The sequence below is a fragment of the Chenopodium quinoa genome, unplaced genomic scaffold, assembly GCF_001683475.1.
Source record: "Chenopodium quinoa cultivar QQ74 unplaced genomic scaffold, ASM168347v1, whole genome shotgun sequence".
Taxonomy (NCBI): domain Eukaryota; kingdom Viridiplantae; phylum Streptophyta; class Magnoliopsida; order Caryophyllales; family Amaranthaceae; genus Chenopodium; species Chenopodium quinoa.
The window spans coordinates 1,466,127-1,483,882 of NW_018744537.1; the positions used below are offsets into that span (position 1 = coordinate 1,466,127).

Here is a 17,756-nt window from a genome sequence, read left to right on the forward strand (position 1 = left end):
ACTATTCTATTAAGTATCTTGTTTGACATGAATAATGAGGTTTGTCAATACTCAATACTACTAGCTGAATTGCTGCTCACTATTCTAAGGAACTATTACCATCCCCTAATATCATATAGTACAGAATCAGATTTCAGCAAAAGTAGGTAGAAACATAACCTACATTTTTTTAGACCATAAACATAACCTACATGAGGTAGAGTAGGATGTTCAATAATATTTTTTCAAGAACATGACATTATAATCAGGAGGCTCACCATCTTGGAGTTGAGATTTTCACTGTGCTAAAGGAAACAATGTAAGAGATACATGTTTATCATACTTTGACACAAGAAAAAATTTGGTCTGATCAAGATAGCAAGTTACCATATAATGTTGCTTTTATTCTGGTAATGACTCTACTGACGCATCAGTAGCGGAATTTTGTGCTTCCAACAGTTGCATTTGACGCTCTGCATGTTCTCTTTCACAAGCACTAATCCCCATTATAATGTCCAGCATGGTGCCTGTCGTTCCAAAGAATACCAGTGGTGCAAGAGATTTCTTCTTTATTCCAACAGGAATCGCTACCAAAGCACCCAATACGGAAAAAACCCATGTTCCTAAGGCACTGCAAGGAAAACATAATGAATATTGCATTTGAACAACTGATACATAATCAAGATGAAAATAGTAGGTACAACAAACACCACAGCTAAATATGTGAGGCATGTCTTTCCAAATATCAAAGCCAAAATCAAGGTTGATCACTTAAAAGCTATTATATAAGAGGTTCAGAGTAGCAAAAAGATCCTATGAAATTACAAGCTGGAAATAGTGTTTTATTTAACTCGATTATCCCCCCAAGAACACATGAACGAAATGTGCAAATTGGCATCTGGTAACTCTATTATACCAGAGCTATACTTTTAGATTAGTTTAACAAATCTTAGTAATTTGTTTTCCTGTACTATAGCGTAAAGCATAGTAGCTTACACAATCCTAACAGATATATAATCCTATATTCCTTTTTTGCTGCTATACAATTTGAAAGCAGTCTGTACACTGTATAATAAAAGTAACTTACTCAAAACCGTGTCTTTGATACTTCTAGTCTCAAGAATCTCAACATTGCACAGACAGCTATTTCCCCATTAACATCACCCACAAATTGAAATATTAATTTAAATAGAGTTGGTGCAACCACGAAGCTACAAGAAAAAGAGATATCGATCACAAGGAGTTGCACAACATTAACTACCGTCTATGTTACCCATATTTGGGTTTTGGCACTATACGTGAGGATAATTCAGCTATACACAACAGATTTCCATGTTTTTGGACCAAAATTAAGCATCGTGTACTCGCGTGTCCATACCCAAGTTCAAGAGTCAAAAACTCTGACATGGGTTGGTGAATCATCCAATATCATATAATCTGATTCAAGGTAAACTTACCACTGACATAAATAATTAGATTGTAGCACTTGTATATAGCTGATTCAAGGTAATGCAATCAAAAACCAGAAATTTCTTCTCTTTCCTTTCAATTTTTTTTTTCCTTTTTGTGGGGAGGGGGGATACTGGATGATTAAAATAGAAATATAATATAATTGTCTCAATTAAGCATGACAAACTGAATTAATGATCAATAACTTATCTCACAATCAGCAGAAAAATGCTTTAAAATAAGCAATTTGATCAATAAGGGAAGAAAAAAAAAAAAAACCCATGAAATGAAAACAGCAAAACCCCAAAACAACAATGTCAAATTCCAACACATTACATTAAGTAGAAAATTCAGGGGATTGAAGGAAAGAGACAAACTTTGAAACAGAGCATTCCTCAAGATGCTTAACTTCTTCTTTTCCAGCCATTTTGATCTATTTTGCACCGATATATCAATTGTCTGTTTAATATTAAAAATTAATTGATCAGTGAAATTGGTAAAATGGCCTCATTGTAAATGAATAACAGAATTACAAGAATTTAACAGATGAGGAGAGAGAGGAAGGAAGAGGCGAGAACTTACTGAAACTGAACCGGAATTAGCAGAGTTTGGGTTCTTTCTTGGAAAGGAAAGAGAGTGAGAGGGAAGACAGGAAAGAAAAGAGAACCCGAGCGAGGGTGACCAATTGTACAAGAATAGAGTCAACTTGTGAGATCGGTTTTAATTTCAGATCGGGATCAGGTCTACTCAACTTACGTCAATTGTTGTGATTTGTGAATGAGCCGAGTTGAAGAGTATTGTAAGGTCCTGTTCACCTCACCTTAAAAATTGATACTCTCTTCGTCCCTTTTTGTTAATCACTTTTGAAGGAAAATCATGGGAATTAAGATGGAGAATGTGAAGTAATAAAAGTACATGGTAAAGTGATTAATACAAAACCCTAGCCTCCTCTTTCTCTTCTCTCTCCTAAACTCTAGCCTCCATTGTTAATTTCGAATGGGTTTCCATCGGATTTTACCGATGGAAAGCCCTAATCTTTATTTCCTTTAAGATTTTAATTGTTTTCCTTATTTCTTAGGTTATAATAAATGTCTCCCTCGAAAGAAAGGGTTTATTTCCTTCGAAAGACAAGGTTTTTCGAACTCCTTCAAAAGACAATGACTACGATTGATTATTGCTCGGATTGGGTTACAAAATCAGCACAAGAATTTTCTTTTTCACAAAATTATGAAGCGGCGACGGATCCGCTCAAAAAACTGTATGAGACAATGAATAGAGAATGTGCCGAATTGTTATATTTATGTATTTGGATTCTTAGCCCTTCCCCTATCAATTCTTGTTTGATTTTGTTAGATCTGTTTTCATTATTGTTGATTGTCAATTGTAGATGTCGTATGACTTTAATTATTAGTGTCCATTAGGACTTTTTTTTTTAAAAAAAAAAAAAAAAAGTATATGGGAAAGTGAAATTCCCAACCAATAAAATATAATAAAAGTGCATGGGAAAGAGACATTTTCAATTAAAAAAGTAATTAAAGTACATGGAAAAGAGAAATTGAGATATTCAAGAGTGTAAAACATTAAATTAGTCAAAAGTTGGCACAATTTTTATGGAAAATGTTAGGGTAAAAAGGAAGAGGACTTAATAAGGAAAAAAAAAATGAGGGTATAAAAGTCTTTTTATGTATCTTCATAATTATGAAAATATGAAATGTGACAAACATTTAGGGGCACCCAAAATGGCAAAAGTGACAAACAAAAAGGGACGATGGGAGTATTCAGTAAAAATAATTTCAGTTCGGCAAAAATAATTTCAGTTCAGTAAAAATAAGTTCGGTTCAGTAAAAATAATTTCACTTCAATAAAAATTAGTAACTTTAAAGAAGAAATATAACAGAAAATCAGTAAAAAAATAATTTCAGTTTAGCAAAAATAATTTCAGTTCAGTTCAGTAAAAATAATTTTTAAAGCTCGGCAAAATTAATTTCAATTCAGTAAAAATAATTTTAGTTCAGCAAAAATGAGGTCAAGTAAACGGGACCTAAATATTTGTAAATCTTAATCAACAACAATAGCCACACCTTATTATATTTTATTTTTTAGAAACACCTTATTATATTTATTGTGCTAACATTGTTTATCGAACTCAAAAACTAAATTTCAATCAAAACTCGAACTAAAGAAGAAAAATATCTCTATATCTTCACAAAGTAAAATTTATGGGAGGTCAAACAACGATTTGTGGGATATTAGAAGTCTACGTACATATATACACCGGTCCAAAATTGGACCACACCTGTTGGGACCGGGACCTGAATTAGTGAATTCTGAGGACCGGAGACTGGACCTGATTCAACAAGTCCGGTTCCAGGTCAGACCTGAACAATCGGTCCGGTCCGGGTTTGGTCCTCAATAGACCTGTTTTGTATATTTTTTTTCGTTTTTTTTATAAATAACCTGTTGGTCTGTTATGATAATTTTAGACCTGTTGCATAATTTATTAATTTACATAATCTCAAATTATCAATCACAAAATTACATAAATTCTATAAAGTCCCAATTCTTAAATTATCAATCCAATTAGACCAAACAAACAATAATCCAAGACCAAACCCATCAAAATTAGCAAACTAATCATCAACAGATTCAACACCAACAAAACCAAAAATGAATCAAAATTATACCGTGAGGAGCAAATTAACAGCCATTATAGTCTCATTCTTGGTCATAAACATATAAATTCTCACACTTAATTCAATATTTCAAATACAATTATAACCAAACATAATTAGATTTACATTTTTAAAAAAATACTTACAGGTAGTAGCGGGGGCTAGCGGCGGTGGCTGTGTGGCTGATGCAGCGTGCAGGGAGGGTTGTCGCGCTGGTGGGCGCTTGGCCGGTGTCTGGTGGTCGCCTGAGGGGAGAGATTGAGTGCGTGAGGCGCGACTGGGTCTGGGTGTCGTGACTGAGTGAGGCTGTGAGGGAGTTATGGTTTAGAAAGGAAAACTGATTTTTTTGTTTTGATTTTTAATTTTTTTTTTTGTTTTTAAAACACAATTTTACCGGGTTTCGGGTTCGGACCTGAAACCCCCGATTTTAGACCGAATCCGGACCGGAACCAGAATCCCTAAATTTCAAGGATCGGGACCAGACTTGAATCTACAGGTCCGGTTCGGGTCGGTTTTCAGGTCCGATCCTATTTATGTACACTCTTACGTACATAGTTAGGCAAACAATTAGTCATGAGCATCAAAAAGTAAACTTTGATTGCATGCGTTCTAATATTTTTAATGTGTGAGTGTGTGACCTTAGTTCATTAACCAAATTTTATTTTATGTTTATTCACGTAATTGATGATCGAGTATTTTATGTTTATTCACGTAATTGATGATTGTGTAAAAGTCAAATTGTTGTAATTAATTTTTAGTACAAAAGTAATTTAGATAAGGATCTTGTTGATGAGCATCTTGGGGCATTAGATAAAATTGTACTCCGTATTAAGTTTGGAATGCATGGCAAAATCACACGCCATCCAGTGTAATATATCTCTATATTTTTATTAATTAAAAGTAGGGGGTTAACGAGACAAAAGCAAACCCCAAATGCTCCTTTACTAAGAGCCACCTCCCTTGCCACGTCATAATAATACAAAAAAGGCAATCAAGTTAACTATTAATTATACTTTTAGTAACACATCAATAGAGTTAAAAGGAAAGTTTGTCACCAATCAATCATAATCAAATAACAAAATACGAAGTACATCCTAAAGATTTCAATAGGAAAAATAAAATAAAATAAAATAAAACAATAGTATTATTTTTCTTTGCAAATCGACACTATATTCTACTCGCTAGTTAATAATTATATAATTTAAAATTTCCACTTCTAGTCCCCTTATCTAATGTTTAGGGGTGTTAGTTAGCTTTTTACTTTCAATAAATTTCATTTTTTCACTTTTCTTTAACACTTCATAATTACATGAAATGTCATTAAGATATTTCACCATCCACAAATCTCAATGATTACTCTACTATCTCTCAAAATAAATGATACTCCGTAAACATTATCGCATATATCATTCCACTTTGTTTACTTTCATCTCATCCAATATTTCACAATACCACAAACATGTTGAAATTATAATAAATCAGAACAAGATAATTGAACATCAAGAGTATCTTTACAGATAAGTACATGATACACCTTACTCTCCAATCTAATCTAATCCAATCATTAAACGAACCTTACAACACAGAATCATATCTTAATGTCTAAGCAAGAGTAGCCATGTACAAGTATATTTATTACTTCATTCTTAAGCAATCCTATACTTAACATTAACAATTTTCCAATCTTAATAATCACATAATAAAATGATAAAAATAAGAATTAGCGTTACAATAAAGCTACTCGTATTGGGCTTGGATTAGTTCTATTTATAGATTGTTACTTGCCTAAAATAACCCATTTCCTCATTTCTCCTTTTTCATTTTGTCTCTCCTGCCAAATTCATACTTTTTCAAAGACAACGGTTTAACCTCAACTTTTTCGAACATTTCAAATTTCAAAAACCCAGAAAATCTCAAATCTCCATTTTCTCTCTCCTCGATCCCGCCTTCAACTTCATCAATGGGGGCAGCCAACAGTCGCGAAGGTTTAGAGCTTTCAGATTCCGACGAATACGATGAGCGTGATTCCGAAGGTGAAGAAGATGAAGATTACGACACTTCTGAAGAACACCAAGATGAAGGAAACCTTAGTCATGGCGGTAAAACTGGTACTACTCCTTCTTCGTCTTCTTTAGATGATGTTGAAGCTAGATTAAAGGCTTTGAAGCTTAAATACTCAACTCCTGTTTCTGGGTCTTCTTCGAGGAAGAACGCTGTTAAGCTTTATCGGCATGTCGGTGGTGGGACGGCTGATTCGAAATGGAAGACTGCTGATGCTGCGACGTCGTATTCTTTTGTGAAAACTCGTGGGGAAGATGAGGAGGAAGAGGAGGAAGAAGAAGAGGGGGATTTGTATTGGGAATTGCGAGTTGGGTCGAAAATTAGGGCTAGGGTTTCGACGGATTTGCAATTGAAGATGTTTCCGGATCAATTGAGGATTGATTTTGTGTGGAATGGTGTCTGGGCGTTGAAATTCTTTGAGAAGAATAATTATTATGATATGTTTGTGTCTGAATTTCAGGATTGTTTGTTTGAGAATGTTCATGGGGTTGAACCTACTGAGCAGAATAAGGTGAAGGTTTATGGGAAGGATTTCTTGGGGTGGCTTAATCCTGAAGCCGCCGACGATACGATGTGGGATGCGGTTGATGATGAAGGGCCTGGAATGAGTACCCCTAAGTCTACTCCGGTGAGGGCGAAGCAGGATTTGCTTGAGGAATTCGAGGAGGCGGCGAGTAGCGGGATTCAGAGCTTGGCATTGGGTGCTCTTGATAATAGTTTTCTTGTTGGGAAAGAGGGTATTCAGGTTGTTAAGAATTTTAGGCATGGAATTCATGGGAAGGGGGTTAATGTTAAGTTTGATAGGGGTAATGGTTCTAGCTCTAATGTGAATTCTTCGAGTTATACGACCCCAAAGAAGGCGATTTTGATGAGGGGGGAGACTAATATGATGCTAATGAGTCCTGTGTTGGAGAACAAACCTCATGCTGGAGGGCTGCATCAATTGGATATTGAGACTGGAAAGATTGTGACTGAATGGAAGTTTGCTAAGGATGGTGCTGATATTTCGATGAGGGATATCACTACTGATAACAAAGGGGCTCAGCTTGATCCCTCAGGGTCTACATTCTTGGGTTTGGATGATAATAGGTTGTGTCAATGGGATATGCGTGACCGCCGTGGTAATGTGCAAGACATTGCCTCTGCTAACTCTCCTGTGTTGCATTGGAATCAAGGACATCAGTTCGCTAGGGGCACCAACTTTCAGTGCTTTGCTTCGACAGGGGACGGTTCAATTGTTGTTGGTTCGATTGATGGGAAGATTAGACTGTATTCCAAGACCTCCATGAGACAGGCTAAGACTGCATTCCCTGGCCTTGGTTCGCCAATTACCAATGTGGATGTTACCTATGATGGCAAGTGGGTGTTGGGTACCACTGATACATACTTGATTCTCATTTGCACCTTGTTTTCTGACAAAGATGGAAGGACTAAGACGGGGTTCAGTGGTCGTATGGGTAATAGAGTTTCTGCCCCTAGGCTGCTTAAGTTAACTCCGGTTGATGCTCATATGGCTGGGGCAAACAACAAATTCCATGGCGGTCAATTTTCATGGGTAAGACGGATATTACTTGTATGCTTGTAGCATTTATACTATGTAGTTACCTCATCTGATTGCTCATTTATGATTTCAGAATTTTTATTGGATAGGAAGATATATTTGCTGATTTCTAGCTATCTGTTAGCTTATGCTTGCTTGCTGTTTGTGTGAATGGTTTGTCTATAGTGCATATGTTAAGTTACAAAATTCAATATTTCCGGCAATGCCAAACTAAATGAGAAACCCTTTAGAGAAGGTAGTAAATATGAGGATAGTGAATTCGAAAAGGGAATTATGTAAACTAACTCATTTTTATATTAGTTAGCTATGTAACAATTCTCATATTATTTGTTAGAATACCAAAATAACAACAATATCAGAGCCTTTATCCAAAGGACGGGGTTGATGCCTTGTGGTTTAAAGGAAGGATGGTGTGGAAATAGGTTATTGGCCCTGATTCCCATTTCTCTATATATTTTTATGATATTATATGAAACATATTTTGGCTAGAGTTGGACTCAATATTACGGTGTTACCTACTTCTCTAATCCCCCCTGTGTATCCTGAACCTTAGTTAAATGTACAGAAGTTTTGCTCCCTGTGCTTGTGCTTGGACCCTGGAATCTTTGTGGTTTAGTGGGAAAGTATATATGTCAAAGTTTTGAATTTTCAAACAAAGCAACCTTGCTACTTCTTACTTAAATTGTTTTTTCTGATTTAGGTTAATTTGGGTCACGGTTAAGCCTTTTTATTCATCAGAAATTTAAACCTCTGTAAATGCCTTAAATTAAAAAAGAATGGATAGGTTATTGACCTTGTTATCCGTTTTTCTGTTTATTTTTGTGATATGGTATCTAATATATTATGCCTTGGCTGAGATGGTGCTGTTAGACGTAGTCCCCCCTTCCCCTTATGTGCTTTGTTGATGGACCTTGGAGTCTTACGTGATGTGTTGGTCTTTCTGATTTGGAATTTTATATCAGATGTTTTTGATGAACACGGAGAAGGATTTTTATTGTCTTGTTTTATATTCCTGCTTTAAGTAATTTATGAACTTGGTTAATGCTTTATATTGTCGTGCTTTGTATTGGGCCGTTCGTCAAGCTTCAACAAGCTATGTAATTGACGATGAACCTTATCACTGAAACATAACTTGCTGGCCTGAGTTTCTTTTTAGGGATGTATGTGTTGGTAATTTGCTGATTCTATACCGGCTTAAAATTCTTGTATTTTTGTAATGCATTTATTGAAGGTACATCAGATATTTAATAGAATCAGAAGACAAATTGGGAACAGAGGTTGTCACTAAATATTTACTTATTAATTTTTGCGTGTTTGCAGGTCACTGAGGAAGGTAAACAAGAACGTCACATAGTTGTTACAGCTGGAAAATTCAGTGTCATTTGGAACTTTGAGCAAGTGAAGAACAGCGCGCACGAATGCTATCGGAATCAGCAGGGCTTGAAGAGCTGCTACTGCTATAAGATTGTTTTGAAAGACGAGTCTATAGTCGACAGTCGCTTCATGCATGAGAAGTTTGCTGTTAGCGACTCTCCTGAAGCTCCTCTTGTGGTGGCAACCCCTATGAAAGTGTCCTCATTCAGCATATCAACCAAGCAATGACAGTATAGTACTGCCATTGTATGCCAGTTATCTAATGATTGTGAACAGCACGCCTGCTGCATCAGTAGAACTTTTTTTTCCTTTCTATTTGTTTATGTTTGTAAGTAGGGCTGCAGCACGTGTTCTCAAGTGCATTTCTAAATTGTGTGCTCGAGAGGATTCTATAGATTGTATTGCTTTAACTAGAAACGTTTTACTTAACTAGTGTTGATTACTTGATTAGGATATGGAAGACAGCTCTGAAATCTGAATGACAAATGCAGTCATTGAAAATTTCTGAAGTCGTTTGGAATTGAGTGATGCTGTCCTGAACTGTGGTTTGGTATTTTGTTAAAAACAATTTCATATAATGTTGAATGAAATTGAACAAGCTATCTGTTTTCTTTCTTGTACTCCCCTCATTTTCAAATTTGCTTGATTCATTTATTTTTCCCAAAAAAACTCTCCTATAATTTAACTAACAAGGATAATATTGGCCGCCAAAGTTACTGTATTTTTTTGCAGGATAATTTTATTTCTTGGCAGCTAAACACGACAAATTCGCTTAATACAAGTACATCTTACCATTTAAAGACAAGGAACTGCACCCAGAAAATTCCAAATTTATATCACATGGAAAAACCCCCCTTAACCCAATAATTGGGAAAAGGGGGAGATACCAAAGTTCATACTTTGTAAAGTTGTACTTATAAAACATCCTAAAATACAGAGTTGTTGACAAGATTAAGGTCCGAGGTTTCAGTAGTGATGGGGGATGTAAACCCAGATTTTATTCAACCCTCTGAATTCAGGCCAAATCCCACCTCAATCATTGAAGCCAAAGAAATCCCAGTTATTGACATATCCTCTGCAAGTGATGGGGTGATAGCAGAGATTAAGGAAGCATGTGAAAAATGGGGATTTTTTCAAGTGATTAATCATGGGGTGCCTATGGAGAAGAGAGAAAAGGCGGAGTTGGCGGCGAGGAAGTTCTTTGGCTTACCCCTTGAGGAGAAGAAGAAAGTTAGGAGAGATGAAGAGAACCCTTTGGGATATTATGATTCAGAGCATACAAAGAATGTTAGGGATTGGAAAGAGATATTTGATTTTACGGTTTTGGACCCAACTTTGATTCCTGCTTCACATGAGATTGGAGATGAGGAGATCAGAGAACTGAGGAATCAGTGGCCTGATTATCCTCCTGACTTCAGGTACTTTTATTATGTTCAATTAATTTTTTTTTATCAGTCATTACAAATTTAAATATTTTTTTCGATATATGTTCAATCTGGAATTCTGGATGGCATGTTTTTCGATATTATAGGTATATCATAGGGAGTTTTGAAATATAAATTAGTGTTTGTTCTGTTGACACACATATACATGATCAAATCTTGGAGATTGGTGAAGTGTTCCTGGAATAGCGGCGGTGCCAGAACAGTAAACTTGTATTTGATACTTTGATTATAATGAATTATTTACCTGTTGATTTTCTTGAATTAGGATGAGAACTTAAAGGAAACTGGATTGTTATTTCAGATATTTTGTTATATGCTGACTGCTAAGCACTTATTGATTACTTATGTTAGCACCCCCAAATCATTTTGGAACTAAGGATTTGTTGTTGTTGTTGTTTGGTGGACATTCTTAGATTGATCTGGGAGATAGATGAGGTAATTCGATAAATTTGGTTAGAATCATTGCAGAATGGAGATTGAGCAGGATATTAATCGGTGTCACACGTTCCCTTCTTCTCGTGGATGATCAGTTTTTATTCTGATCTTCCTACTTGGATTACAATGCTGTCAAATTGTAATTCTATTCATGCTAGTCATGTACTGCATTATAAAATGCCAATAGTTCAGAATTGTATTGTTTCTTGTTTCTTTCTATTGCAGTGGCTTTTAAGTTCTTGGTCAGTTTGATTGAATTTTGGTGCATCTCTTTTTGATTGATAACTCACCCAGGGCCGCTTGTGAAGAATACACTAAAGAAATGGTGAAGCTATCTTATAAATTGTTGGAGCTTATTGCATTGAGTTTAGGTGTCCCTGCAGATCGTTTTAGTGGTTTTTTCGAGGATCATGCATCCTTTATTCGTATTAATTACTATCCACCTTGCCCCTACCCTGACCTGGCTCTTGGAGTTGGTCCTCATAAGGACTCTGGTGCCTTGACTGTCCTTGCACAAGATGATGTTGGAGGACTAGAAGTTAAACGGAAAATGGATGGAGCATGGATCCTTGTGAAACCCACCCCTGATGCATATATAATCAATGTCGGAGATGTAATTCAGGTACTCTTTTTAATCTTCAACCCCTCCCCCCCCCCCCCCCAAGCCACACACACACACAAAAAAAAATAATAATAATAATAAAAAGAGGCCATTAGTACTGATCCGGTTCTAGATTTCTAGTTATATGCACAATATGACTTACCCGCGGTGATTAAATCCTGTCTATGTAGTCACATGGTTACAAGGAATGTGCCATGATATAGTGACCAATTGACCATGACAAGAAAAAAGATGCAAATTTGATAATCATCTGTTTTTTTGGTACTTTGAATTCATTGTAGAAAGTGTATCTTTGAGGTGCCTCAGTAAGTCAGTGAAGTACCTTATTGTAAATTAACCTTCTGTTAAAAAGACCAATTTTGATAATATAATGGAGTCAAGGGGTTATGAACTTTTGATAATATGAAGTTTGCATAGAATTATATTTTTTTCTAGCTATTGACTATTTTCTTGGGAATATGCTGAGTTAGCGGGATTTATGTTGCGATATATTACTCAACCTTGCGTAGGTACGTTTGAAAGTAGGATCCCCTTGTCTAGAACATGATGGTGATGTTGCACTGCTTGTTATGCAGGTTTGGAGCAATGATAAGTATGAGAGTGTGGAGCACAGAGTAAAAGTGAATATTGAGAAAGGGAGATTATCAATTCCATTCTTCTTTAACCCGTCACACTATGTTACAGTCAAGCCTTTGAACGAGCTGATTGACAAACAGAACCCTGCTAAGTACCGGGAATACAACTATGGGAAGTTCTATACCACAAGAAGGCTCAGCGACTTTAAAAAGCTCAATGTTGAAAATGTCCAAGTCGCTCATTTCAAAATAGTTGAATAATATAGGATTGGTTGCAACCACAAAATATGTTACTGTCTGTGTGAAAGGACACAAAGTCTGCTATTTCAGTAAGAAGTATAAAGCTTTTCTCAATAACAGATGATGTACTAGATGTTTGATACCTTTTGTGTTCTCATAACAGATGATATACTTACGTAAATTTGTGATTAGGATGAGAATTAAGGGCCAAGTATGAAGATAATCCTGCCCATTGTTTTGATGTACGAATACAACTATCACGTACTTCGTATATATAAGATGCAGATTATGACTATGTTAACTTGGCTCACTTGTTAAAATATACATCTTTATGAGACTTTTTGTACTATAATCTTTCAGTAACATATTCTCAACTTTGTAGCCATTGTCTTTGGCTGATTTTATGTATCTATGCTGGCCTACATTTCTTCAGTAATCTTAATCTGTCCAGAAATTGGCTTTTCAATCCATATGCTTTCATCAACTAGCATGATTTTTGGAATTTATTGTTTGAATATGAAAAGGACTTTTTAGTCGTTATATTATGTTTTTGCCATATTATTGAGGTTGTTGATACTGTCCAAGTATTTTCTATTAACTTCTTGGAAAATATATCTGATGCCAGAAATCATCAACTTTCCTGACCACATGTAGAGCACCTTATCATTAAGATCTTGCACATTTATTCTTCCAGATTGATTGCACCAAATTTTTAGCAAAATCAGCCTAAAACAGAACTGTAAAATTTCCATGGAGAAAACAATGAGACGTGCTATATCCTTTGTACTCATCCTGTTTCTGTTCTTTGCTGCTGCTTCTGCATCCACAGCGAAAAATTCTCAGCTTGAAAAAGATTTTTCCAAACATATTGTGCTAATTCATGGGTCTTGTTTTGGAGCATGGTCTTGGTACAAAATAGTGCCATTACTAAAATCAGCAGGACATATGGTCACTGTGATTGATTTAGCTGCCTCTGGGATCAACCTTTTGCACGCTACAGATGTTCGATCCTTCTCTGATTACACTCATCCATTTATGGATTTCATGGAATCCATTCCCCCACATAAGAGGGTGATACTGGTTGGTCATAGTTCTGGTGGGGCTGTCATATCCCAGGCAATGGAAAATTTTCCAGAGAAGGTGTCCGTGGGTGTATTTCTGACTGCAGGAATGCCTGGTCCATCCCTCAATTATTCAGTTATTGCTAAAAAGGTGACATTCATGTATGTGGTTTAATTTGAGTATGCTCAGTGATAAGAATTCGACATTGCTAAATTCTCTTTAAATGCAATGCAGGCGATGAGTAGAGTGGCTCATGCACTGGACAACAAATTTACATATGATAATGGTCCTAACAATCCTCCAACAACCTTTGTATTTGGGCCCAAGTTTCTATCACAAGTAGTATTACAATATAGTCCAGCAGAGGTATGCACCAATATTTTTGAATTTTCCTTTTGCCATATATGCAATGTCATGTGAATATATAATGTACTTGATATGTAAATCACCAAGCCATTCTTGAATTTATTGACAGGATGCAGCTCTTGCAACAATATTGGTGAGACCTAGACCGGTGGTCAGTATAGAAGGTTTGATCTTTACGAAAGAAAAATATGGATCAGTGAGTAGAGTTCTCATTATTTCGGAGGAAGACAAGATTGTGACAGAAGACGCTGTGAAGTTGATGATTATGAAAAACCCTCCAAACAAGATCTTTACAGTAAAAAGTTCGGATCACATGGTTATGCTATCTCAACCCACACAACTTTTCGCTTATTTACTTAGTATTGCACACGAATTCTCCTGATTGTTTGCTTCTTCAGAATCAGCAAAGTTCCAAGGTTGCTGATAAAAGTCTTCTCAGTTATAGTGTTATACCTTATACTCTGTCAGAAAATATGTCAAAGTTTCTTTGCAATAATCAACTATCTGTAAAATTAAATTCATCACCCATACATGAATTTTTTTTAGGTACAGTTGACCTGTTTTGTTTATAATTGTATTCAATATATGAACCAATGATCTTCCATTATTCCATTTCAATCGAAATACATTTTTCTTTATGTGTGATTTTTCGATAGTTATATCATTACTTGCAAAGGACGGAGTAATTATAGATCATGTTAGCACAAAGCTTTAGATATTTCCACTGTTTGTGGATTACAGGCATGCTTGTGTCATTTATTTAACTACTATATTTTAACGGAGAAGTTTCCTTTTACTAGGAGAAAGCAAACTTAAGTTTTGGTACACTAATCAAGATCATTATTGTGGAGATCTTGAGCATTTTCTCAATAATTATAATTACATGGCCATTATCCAATTAATTTTTTTATTTTGCTTAGCTGAATTCAGCAGCTTGTTGCAGAAAAGTCAATGTCTTGCGTTCTTTGTTACTGTAATTTTTTTTTCTCATTGAAGTTTGAACTTTCTTGTTTTTAAGTCTAGCAAAGTAGCAGACCTTTAACCTGGAACTTCTAACCATTTCTAAGCCTCTGCAAAGGGTTACCATAGTCAAAACGCGAAAAATGCTGAAAAGAAATCTGCATCAGGGACTGATTTCTCTGAAAATCCTTCTGATTATATTTGTTGTGATTGAGGCATCCTATGAGCAGCTTGATCATCAACATAGTCATAAACCTTTGAGCAAGCACTTTGTACTGGTTCACGGATCTTGTTTAGGAGCATGGTCCTGGTACAAGCTGCTTCCCCTCCTTAAATCATCTGGTCACACAGTCACTGCAATTGATTTAGCTGCTTCCGGGATCAACCCTTTGCAGCCAAATGATCTTCAATCCATATCTGAGTATTTTCAGCCGTTGGCAGACTTGATGGTTTCTCTTCCCTCTGATGAAAGGGTGATTCTTGTAGGTCATAGTTTAGGTGGGTTGGCTATATCTCATGCTATGCAGCATTTTCCTGATAAAATCTCGGCGGGTGTTTTTGTCACAGCTCAGATGCCAGGACCAAATCTTAACGTCTCCATTCTTAGCCAAGAGGTAACCTTATGTTTAACTTGTTTTCAAACCTCTGAAAACTTTAGTTATCAGTCTCTATTTTACTCGTTTGATTATCTGTTACTCTGTATGAACTACAAGTATAACAACCTCAGAGTCAATAACGTTGTGGCTTTATCTGACATTGTTTGCAGTTATTGAACAGAAGTGGACCTGGATTAGATAATAAATTTATGTATAACAACGGTCCAAATAATACTCCGACTACCTTCTTATTTGGTCCGAATTTCTTGTCACAAAAGGTGTATGACCTTAGCCCTCCCGAGGTAAGTTGATGAAGGAGCAGAAAAATCCACACCTAGTGCATAATTTTACATTCTTAACAGTACAGGATCATTATCTAACTCTGTGCTTGCAGGATATTGCGCTTGCAAGCACACTGATGAGACCATTGCGCTTATTCAGTATGCAAGACATGTCCGAGGTGATTGTCTTGACGGATCAGAAATATGGATCAGTTCCTCGCGTATATATAATCTCTGAAGAAGACAAGATAACGGATAAAGAAGTGGAGAGATGGATGCTTAAGAAAAACCCTCCCAACAGAGTGGAAAAGATAAAAGGGTCTGATCACATGGTCATGGTTTCCCAACCCCTGCAGCTTTGGGTTCATCTGCAGAGCATTGCAGCAGATTTCGATTAACTGTTATTCTGCTAGCTCTTTTTCTGCAGTCTGCACTGATAAATGCTGAGGGGTGGAGTCACGGGGACACGGGTAGCTAGCCGAGGTTGTGCTCCCTAAGAATTACTTGGTTTCTTGGTGATCAAACTCTTTGCAAATCATAACACAGGTTCAAAGTGTGTTTATTGTTAATCACTGTCATAAACATTCAATTCTGACATTATCTAGCTCTGGTTTTTTATAAACTGAAACCAACAAAGAAGTCTAGGCGTTTTCAAAACATGACTACAAAAAATGTAGCGTAGCAGTGAAAAAAAAAAGCACCAAAACAGCATGTTGGTATTGCATGCCACAATATATACAAGTCAACAATTTCCCAAGGTGATTAATCACCAATTACAGCCTTCCAATATAGCAAGAGAAATGACACCATCACAAAACTACAAACTAATTGCTCATCACACAATTCAACATGATTAGCTCTTTCCCTAACAACATTTTAACTTCTCCTTGCTATTAACAAGAGAAAATCCAAGTTTACGCTCTTGCAAAATAGTAAATTTCGGGATAAAAATAGGTAAAACCTCTAATGTTGTCATCAGATTGTTAGCAGTTTTATCCAATTTAACCCCAAAATATTACGATTTTGCCTAACAACATCATTACAACTGCACTCCCTAAAATTCCCCTGTTCCCTAATATCAATTCATAATCCGTAGTAGACTAATAGCCGTGTTCCTACCTCCAATATAGCACGCGGGTTGTTACAGCATTGTTCAACCATCCTCCTCCCAATATCAAGTAATGGATGACGATTTACATGCTCTTGTAAACCCTCATCGTCAAATACTCTAGACTCAAACAATAGCCAAGAATTCTCCTCATACAAACCTCGCAGCACATATGTATAAGCTTGAGTCACCCCCTCTTTCTTAGCAAACAAAAAGCGGCGTACCCTTTTAAGGGCCTGATCATCTTTGTTTTCTTCAACGAACTTTGACTCAGCTAGTGTAAAGAGCTCATTGAGACAATCACCAACTTCATGAGCAACAGCCTTGAGTCGTTCATCAATGTACCCACGTGTTTCGCGAGATAGCTCAACTGCACGGAGAACTTTGATGATAGTGGAAATGGTTTTGATGATAGAATGCTCGGCTCAGTCAAATGAATCCAACACCGATTACAATTACTTTTGCTTTTTCATTGTTTAATCAAGCTTTAGGACCCTTTTCACAAACTTTGAAATGAATGGTAGTTATTCGCGAAAATAATAAAGTCGATCTTTAAATTCAATCAAGAATTGTTGGCAAAAACAAGATCAACTTCCTGTGAGGTTTATCATGCATTAATCTGTAGGTTATAGTGTGTTTACTGTTATTCTCTGAAATAAATAAAATTTTAAAAAACGATTCTGTAGGTTTTGGCATGCATGTATAATGACCCAATGTTCATAGTAGTGCAAATCTTCTCCACAAATTTGCGTTTTCCTTCGTAAATTTCCATTATCACCCATTCGGCCATTCCTACCCCCAAAAGGTAAAGAATGAGAATGGAGAGAAAGAATTTGACGCTTAGGCATGAGATAATGCATTACACTGAATAGACCTTTCTTCATCTCCCCAGCATACTGAGTGCCGAGGATGACCATCTCTCTTCTAGCAAGATTAAGGTCTATGCTAGTCGAGGATGTCATGTAATGTG

The 17,756-nt window shown here is 36.2% G+C and overlaps 5 protein-coding genes across 7 annotated transcripts; 4 read left to right on the top strand and 1 right to left on the bottom strand.

Moving 5' to 3' along the window:
• Nucleotides 1–131: 131 nt before the first annotated feature.
• On the bottom strand, nucleotides 132–4,703 carry LOC110698559. 3 transcript variants are annotated; one of them, XM_021876005.1, is made up of 4 exons: nucleotides 4,247–4,703; nucleotides 1,806–1,887; nucleotides 367–610; nucleotides 132–284 (listed from the first exon to the last, which is right to left on the bottom strand). In XM_021876005.1, exons 2-3 carry the CDS (start codon nucleotides 1,853–1,855, stop codon nucleotides 382–384), a joined length of 279 nt encoding a protein of 92 aa, XP_021731697.1. In that variant the 5' UTR covers nucleotides 1,856–1,887; nucleotides 4,247–4,703; the 3' UTR covers nucleotides 132–284; nucleotides 367–381. The 3 variants fall into 3 exon arrangements, with proteins under 3 accessions (XP_021731697.1, XP_021731696.1, XP_021731695.1); XM_021876004.1 differs by adding an exon at nucleotides 2,011–2,288 and having other exon boundaries at nucleotides 132–610; nucleotides 4,247–4,697; XM_021876003.1 differs by having other exon boundaries at nucleotides 132–610; nucleotides 4,247–4,695.
• A 1,188-nt stretch (nucleotides 4,704–5,891) lies between these two features.
• Nucleotides 5,892–9,712, top strand: LOC110698562 (protein CYPRO4-like). The gene is made up of 2 exons (XM_021876008.1): nucleotides 5,892–7,716; nucleotides 9,043–9,712. Exons 1-2 carry the CDS (start codon nucleotides 6,061–6,063, stop codon nucleotides 9,322–9,324), a joined length of 1,938 nt encoding a protein of 645 aa, XP_021731700.1. The 5' UTR covers nucleotides 5,892–6,060; the 3' UTR covers nucleotides 9,325–9,712.
• A 188-nt stretch (nucleotides 9,713–9,900) lies between these two features.
• On the top strand, nucleotides 9,901–12,849 carry LOC110698563 (probable 2-oxoglutarate-dependent dioxygenase At5g05600). The gene is made up of 3 exons (XM_021876009.1): nucleotides 9,901–10,514; nucleotides 11,271–11,598; nucleotides 12,174–12,849. Exons 1-3 carry the CDS (start codon nucleotides 10,072–10,074, stop codon nucleotides 12,432–12,434), a joined length of 1,032 nt encoding a protein of 343 aa, XP_021731701.1. The 5' UTR covers nucleotides 9,901–10,071; the 3' UTR covers nucleotides 12,435–12,849.
• A 148-nt stretch (nucleotides 12,850–12,997) lies between these two features.
• Nucleotides 12,998–14,479, top strand: LOC110698565 (methylesterase 3-like). The gene is made up of 3 exons (XM_021876011.1): nucleotides 12,998–13,625; nucleotides 13,710–13,841; nucleotides 13,951–14,479. Exons 1-3 carry the CDS (start codon nucleotides 13,164–13,166, stop codon nucleotides 14,221–14,223), a joined length of 867 nt encoding a protein of 288 aa, XP_021731703.1. The 5' UTR covers nucleotides 12,998–13,163; the 3' UTR covers nucleotides 14,224–14,479.
• A 103-nt stretch (nucleotides 14,480–14,582) lies between these two features.
• Nucleotides 14,583–16,427, top strand: LOC110698564 (salicylic acid-binding protein 2-like). The gene is made up of 3 exons (XM_021876010.1): nucleotides 14,583–15,415; nucleotides 15,568–15,699; nucleotides 15,792–16,427. The coding sequence occupies exons 1-3, from the start codon at nucleotides 14,945–14,947 to the stop codon at nucleotides 16,074–16,076; spliced, it is 888 nt and encodes a 295-aa protein (XP_021731702.1). The 5' UTR covers nucleotides 14,583–14,944; the 3' UTR covers nucleotides 16,077–16,427.
• The last annotated feature ends 1,329 nt before the right edge of the window (nucleotides 16,428–17,756 follow it).